At 36.3% G+C, this 6,568-nt stretch overlaps 1 protein-coding gene across 1 annotated transcript in view; it reads right to left on the reverse strand.

Moving 5' to 3' along the window:
* The window catches only part of TRIM23 (tripartite motif containing 23), a gene marked incomplete at its 3' end in the record, with an annotated part of 9,159 nt that extends 3,435 nt beyond the window's left edge, over positions 1-5,724 (reverse strand). The window contains exons 1-5 of the mRNA XM_010154625.1: positions 5,536-5,724; positions 4,359-4,637; positions 3,543-3,725; positions 2,822-3,037; positions 1,554-1,688 (exon numbers count right to left, since the gene is read on the reverse strand). Coding sequence (XP_010152927.1) covers positions 1,554-1,688; positions 2,822-3,037; positions 3,543-3,725; positions 4,359-4,637; positions 5,536-5,724 — 1,002 coding nt within the window. The remainder of the gene's footprint in view (positions 1-1,553; positions 1,689-2,821; positions 3,038-3,542; positions 3,726-4,358; positions 4,638-5,535) is intronic.
* Between the last annotated feature and the right edge of the window lie 844 nt (positions 5,725-6,568).

The raw sequence follows: 6,568 nt of genomic DNA on the forward strand, positions 1-6,568 counted from the left end.
GAAGGATCCATTGGAAATAATATAGTAACAACATATTTCTTCAAAGATTTTCAGCATCATGTACTGGAATTCTCCAAATCCTTCCTTCAGGGCTTTATATGTGGCATTTCCCTTGGTGGTGCTGTTTTTGTCAAAAAATGACATTTGCTTTGGCACCTTCTTCGTAAGATTTCATAAATAAGGATATTTAATAGGAGAAAAAAAGCCACAGAAGCCCCATTTCTTTCTAAAGAAAGCTGAGGTATAGAGAGATACTGGGAAGAATTCCAGGTCCCCCATGCCGACACCTATTTCGGATCTCCTATTAACAGCTTAGCTAGCTGTAACCATTCTCTTTCCAAATGTTCAGAAATTTGCAACCCCAATTTTCTGAGTCAGATTAACAGCTCCTAAAGGCAAAACCAGACATCCAAAATGCCTCTCTGACTCAGCCCCGTGTGATGGCAGCATCAATCAACTCTGAATACGCAGAACACGATTCATCATCTGTGAAATCGGAATGCTGCTGCATTCATGGAACAACGAGGGTTTGCAGAAGAGGTCTCCCTGACCCTACTAACTCTGGTCTCTGCGGAAAAGGGAAGGGAGGGGCAGAAGTGAAAATGTTGCATTATTGATCTGACAAAGCAGTTAATGCATGGAAATTAAAATATCCTGAAGTTACAAAACAAATTATTCAGAAGAAACTGAATTTCTGACATCAACAAAGACTGGGACAGAATCCCCATGGGAGCATCCATTTCCTTATACTAACAGCTTCAACCACAAGAGTTAAAAACTCAGTTTCATCTCAGCAATAACAGCTCCTATTCTTCATTCACCCATCTAGAACCAAAAAAACCCATAAATCAAAGTTGTTCTTCAGAGTTTCAAACTCATTTAGCCTCCGTTGTAAAAAGAATCACCATTATCAAACTGAAAATAACTTCATACCTGTCAAAAATATTAAAGCAATAAATAAACTACTTTGAAGATGAACTGTGCCTAAACTCTAAGGGAATACAAAGCAACTATATGACAAATTATCACTGAAAGAAATACATTATTTTTAATATTATAAACTGAAAGTTATAATAGCATCACTGCATTTAAAAACAAGTGTGCAATTTTTAGGAAATAAAGTAAACATTCTGCAGAAGTTAAGCTGTGCTCATGAAAAAGCCAAAAATACATGGAAAAACAAAGGGTATATTCCTGGTCTGAGTTGAATGTACAAAAAAATCAGGAACGTTTTTAAAAAAAGTGTTTCTAGATTTACAAATGCTATCATATATATTTAGAAGAAAGCAGCTAATGTTCAGAACTACCGATACAGTCAATATGAAATGGATGTTTCTCACACTAATTGTAACAGCACAGTGGTTTTGGTTGCTCAAATACTGGATGTCACTCATTGTATGATAAGATACTGTGAGTCTAACTGACAGTGAACTGCCTAAATTTGCTACAACAAGGAGAGCATCGTAACGAACATGTATTACCCCTGCTTTCTTTCATGAAGTCCCAAAAGTAATTTAAAGTGGACAGCTGTACATTCACAAGATCAAGAATACCTTTGTAAAAGTCACAGGTATGCTAGCATCCAGCTGTACGTGATCTGCAAGTTCTGTAAACTGCTGCTGCTGTTTCTGTAATGTCTCTAGCAATCTTGTAATTTCTTGTTTGGCCAATACTACTCTGCAGTCATCCTAAAAAGACAAAGAAAACAAAAGCACACCTTTTCTTCAAAAATGACTTAAAATAACCAAACACAATGTAAATATGATGGCTAGAAATAAAGCATTTTAAATAGAAATACTCTAGTTAAAGAAACCCACGTTTAAAAAAATAGATCTATTTAAAATTGCAATACAAATGTGAAGGCCTTGTCATTCTTCCTCAATAGTAATAAATACTAAATTGTTCTGCTGTTTAATAAAACTTTTTTCTTTGACCTCTTTGTCCTGTAGGAATAAGAACCTAAATTGTAAGAGACAGTAATGTAATACACAAAGAATACTCGTATCATTCACATATCATTCCAGCAGTAGAATAGAGCAGCTGTTTTGCAGCACACAGAAAGACACAACACAAAAAGACTGATATCCATCCATTAATGATGGGAATGTTTGCACAGTTAAAAGTACATCTGACTAAGCAACCAGACACTAGCACTAAACAACAAAAATTACAAATAACACATTAATGTAGTAATTCAACCTGGTCTAGTGCAAGGTGTCCCTGCCCATGGCAGGGGGGTTGGAACTAGATGGTCTTTAAGGTCCCTTCCAACCCTAACCATTCTATGATTCTATGAATTTCTCTGCTCTGTTTGCTACTTGCTATATATATAATTTACTTCTTGCTATCATTAAATTAAGTGAATAATGACCAAGCAGATACTCTCATATAGCCACTTTCTTCACACATTTAATATGTTGAGGTACCCATATTACAAGTGCTACCAGAAGTTATTTAATCCTAAAACATTTTTTCCTACTGTAAATTGCTGTCATACTGTAATTTACTTGCAACTGTAAAATCCTTCCCATCAATCTTGCAGGTTTTTTTTCATCTCTCCTTCCCACTATCCTCACAAATAAACAGAAATTACTCCAGACGAGACACATCACAGGATTTCCAGCAACCGGATGAGTTGATGCTTTTGTACTGTTTATCCTTGTGTAATACCCCCTTGTAATGAATAGTTCCATCTCATGTTACACCATTACTGTTTTAATTGTAAAGGAAGTAAAAATGCAGTGTACCATCTAACCTTTGCCTAAACTTAATCTGCAGTTCCGGTATATCACCATAGGTTACAGCTCACTTGCCAACCTACCTGTTGTAAAGTCTTTTCACAATGAAGGCAAGCAGTTGAAACCTGTGACAACAGGATGGTCATGTCTTCTTGCTGTTGCCTAAGCCAAATCAACTTCTCTCTCACGTGAGCATCAACAACACTCAGAGCCATTTCCTCCTGACGACAAAGGGTTTCATGAAGATCAGAAAAATAGGCTCGGACACACGAGCGAGCGTTCTCTGCAGTCCCTGGTACCTACAGTGTTGCAGTCAGGAGATCCAGAGGATTAAGGACACCAGTTGATTCCTGAAGTACATTTTTCATTTTATTCCAGTTTCTAACTTACGTTCACATCTGCTTGGCTATATCACAGTTCAAGTCCCACTTATACAGAAAGCCTTACCAGCCCTAAGAACAAATTCCTCCAAGAAGCTACTCCAATGATTAGGTAGTTTATTTGTATGTGTGCTGTAGTATCACAGCATCTGATATCACGTGCCGTCTGTCACAGTATGTCAGTACTGTACAAGCAGTTATACAGCTTCCTCTACCGACTCCCTACTTTCATGTAGTCTAAAAACATTATACAAGTTCCCCTCTATCTGCTGGCTTAAGCCTCAATATTGACTTAGTACAGATAGGAATTTAAGTCTTACAAAACCTATATATAATTTTCAAAGAAAATCCTTATCTTGGTTATTGCAAAAGGCAAAAATTCAGTGCATGGGGAGAAAAAAACTCAAAAAACCCCAAAACGTACATGTTCGGTATGGGCCATTCCAACTCCATCTTCAACTATTTGTTCTCCTCCTTCTATATGCTGAACAATTCCAACTAATTTTCTGGAATAATCTGAGATTTCTTCTGTGAAAGTTCTTATACAGTGGGCCATGTCTAAAATGGATGCACGAATCTGGTTTGCTTCTGGTTCCAAGACAGAATGCTATTAATTAAAAGCAACATATCAAAGATCAATCATAAATATCTTCCTTAATAATATTTTCTATTTTACTGCACGTTTAACATAATTAAATATTTAATGTATGTGTGTGTATGTACATGTATACACACACATATATAGGAATGGCAAATAAGAATTCAAAACCATCTTGCAATTTAAAATGCAATCAGGAGTTACATATTATGGTGAAACTAATAGGTATCCAGCAATTACACAAGTAAACATGCAAATTTGCCCGTTTACCATAATTAATTATAAAAAAAAGAAGGGTGGTTAGACTGCACAAGGTTACGTGAAGCTATTGTTTGGCATGATGACAACTTTCAGAACTGGTGACTCAATGCTGTTAGAAGTTCAGAAAAGCATCAGATAAAGGGACTGTCCATCTTAATATACAAATAACTTATTGTGGTCTTAGAAATTATGGTCTTTCTTGTAATTTTACCATGGCGGTTAAGTGAAATGAAGGGAAAACGAAAGAATAGTATGAAGCTACTTCTCTAAAGATATATCAAGAATCTACTCTTATTTCTTGATAATATTTTGTACTTTAATTGGATAAATAATTATGCAAGCCACCCCATGGCATGACTAGAAACGGATTATTAGCAGTACCTTATGACCTTGATGCTTCCCGTATTCTTTGCAGACACAACACATAAGAGGGCTGGCCTGACAGCCTTCTTCTAAGCAAACAAACTCAATAGCATGCACTTGGTGTTGGGAGCACATGGTCTTCTCGTGAGGCTTATCAGCAAGAGGTACACGCCTGTGTTTCGCTAGTGTCTTTGTAGAATGAGTAAGCTGGGAACAGTCTGCGCACAGGTGAGTGGCACAAACGGTGCAATATACAGATGCAACGTGGGCTTCGTCTTCATCACAACGAATGATACTCTAACAACAACAACAAAGACAGACAAAATCCGAAGTTAACAGTTAATCCCAATACCTGAGGAAAATCAGAAAACCTGACACCAACATAAGCCTGAAAACAGACCTTCTTCAAAAGTCACATATTATTAAATATTTGAACTACTTTGAAAACTTGCTTTTAGGTTCTCAACAATTTTTTAAAAAAATGAAAGTCAGTTTCCTTTACAGTCAACTCCAATAAATTATTCTTGAGATGTCCCGTGACTTTATGAATCCAAACTTGAGTGGAAGCTGTAAAGGTCTGGAGGATAAATAATTCAGGATCCAGTCATCTCCTCTGAAGCAGTCATTATAAAACAAAGGATTAAAAACGTTAACAACAGACAAAACATCAATGGACAATGAGGCACTTAGGATAGCAATCTATTCCTAGAATGGTACTGCATGATACTTTTTGCACACCAGCTGCTAATACTGAAATGATTAAAGCAGCTAAAGCAACCGTTTTCATAATGAAGGACTATTACATGATGTAATGATACCAAATGACTACAAAAGGCAACTATCTGAGAAGAGTTGAACTCTTTAGAAAGAGTTTCTAAGAAGTTTTAAAAAAACCTGTCCTTAAATCACTATAATTAAAATATCCAAATGAGTAACCTTTTCTAAAAATCTTAACAGTCTAAAAAAAGGGAAAAGAGTATACATGCTTTGCAATACCTTTTTATTTTCTGCTCTAGTCAGTAATGATTAGCGTTTAATTATTAAGCAATTAATTGAAGCCTTTATACTAGATACTGAAAGAAAACAGCATTATTAGTGAAATTACACTTGGCAAAGAACTGATTATCACTTTTTTTCTATATAGATATCTTTAAGCAAATGTAACACAGCTTTTGTGGTTTTTAAAACTCAGTACCTCTCCAGACAGACCAATGGCTTCTTCTGCCGTCCCACACTGCCCAGCAGGTCCATTCTGCAACCGTTCCAAGAGTTCCAACAAAGCAAAGTTCTTTTTCAAGCCCCAGACACCGGAATCTCCTATTTTTGAGAAAGAGTCAAACGAAGGAGAGTAGAGGAAGAAAAACCTCAAGTAAATAAATACCATCATGAGAAGTTCCACTAACCACAGTTGACATTCTGACAAATATTAAAATCACATTAACTGAAGTTATATTAACTAAATTGTTAGACAACTTCCACTTCTTCAGTGTAAGCTCACACTACCTTTCCATCCTCTTCCTTCCATCGTGAAACTATTTAATATTTATGCAGATTTTCCCTACTTAACATATGCCAAGATTATTAAAATATTACAAGAACTCAGTAAAACCACCTGTAAAATAATCTGCAATAGTTAACCACTGAAGACAATAAGGAACACACAAACCCTAATATGTATCATAAAAAATATTTTGCATAACTACATAAAGTGAACATTTGTACTGTACTAACACAAGCTGTGACGAATTCACAATGACAAACCTCATGTTCCCTGAATCACAAGATGCAATACTTATTGCAGATCTCAGTTGAGTAAAAATCTGACTACGATTACTTTTAAATTAATTTTATAAAAATTACGTAAAACAATATTCAGAAAGACAGACCCACATACAACACTATTAAATAGAGAAAAAAAAAAAAAAAGAGGATATAACTCAGTGTGCTGGTTTCAGGCAAGAATGAGCTCCTTTACTTCACACTGCTGTCAGCTAACCCAGAGCGGCAGGAAATTGTTGTTTCATTCCAGGTAAGTCAGGATCAGGGTACATGCTCAATATGGATGTGGGAAGTGGCCTGGGGGGGTGTCATTATGACTTTGGGCTAGCTTGACAGCTGGGTCATTAGCTCTTTTATTAGCTCTTGGTGTGGTTGTTAGTGGTGGGGCTGGTTCTTTTGTTAGTGGGTTAAGGGGTCAGCAGGTTTTCTCCCTGCTCTGGGGCTCCCAG

This window comes from Eurypyga helias, unplaced genomic scaffold, assembly GCF_000690775.1.
Source record: "Eurypyga helias isolate BGI_N326 unplaced genomic scaffold, ASM69077v1 scaffold42926, whole genome shotgun sequence".
Taxonomy (NCBI): domain Eukaryota; kingdom Metazoa; phylum Chordata; class Aves; order Eurypygiformes; family Eurypygidae; genus Eurypyga; species Eurypyga helias.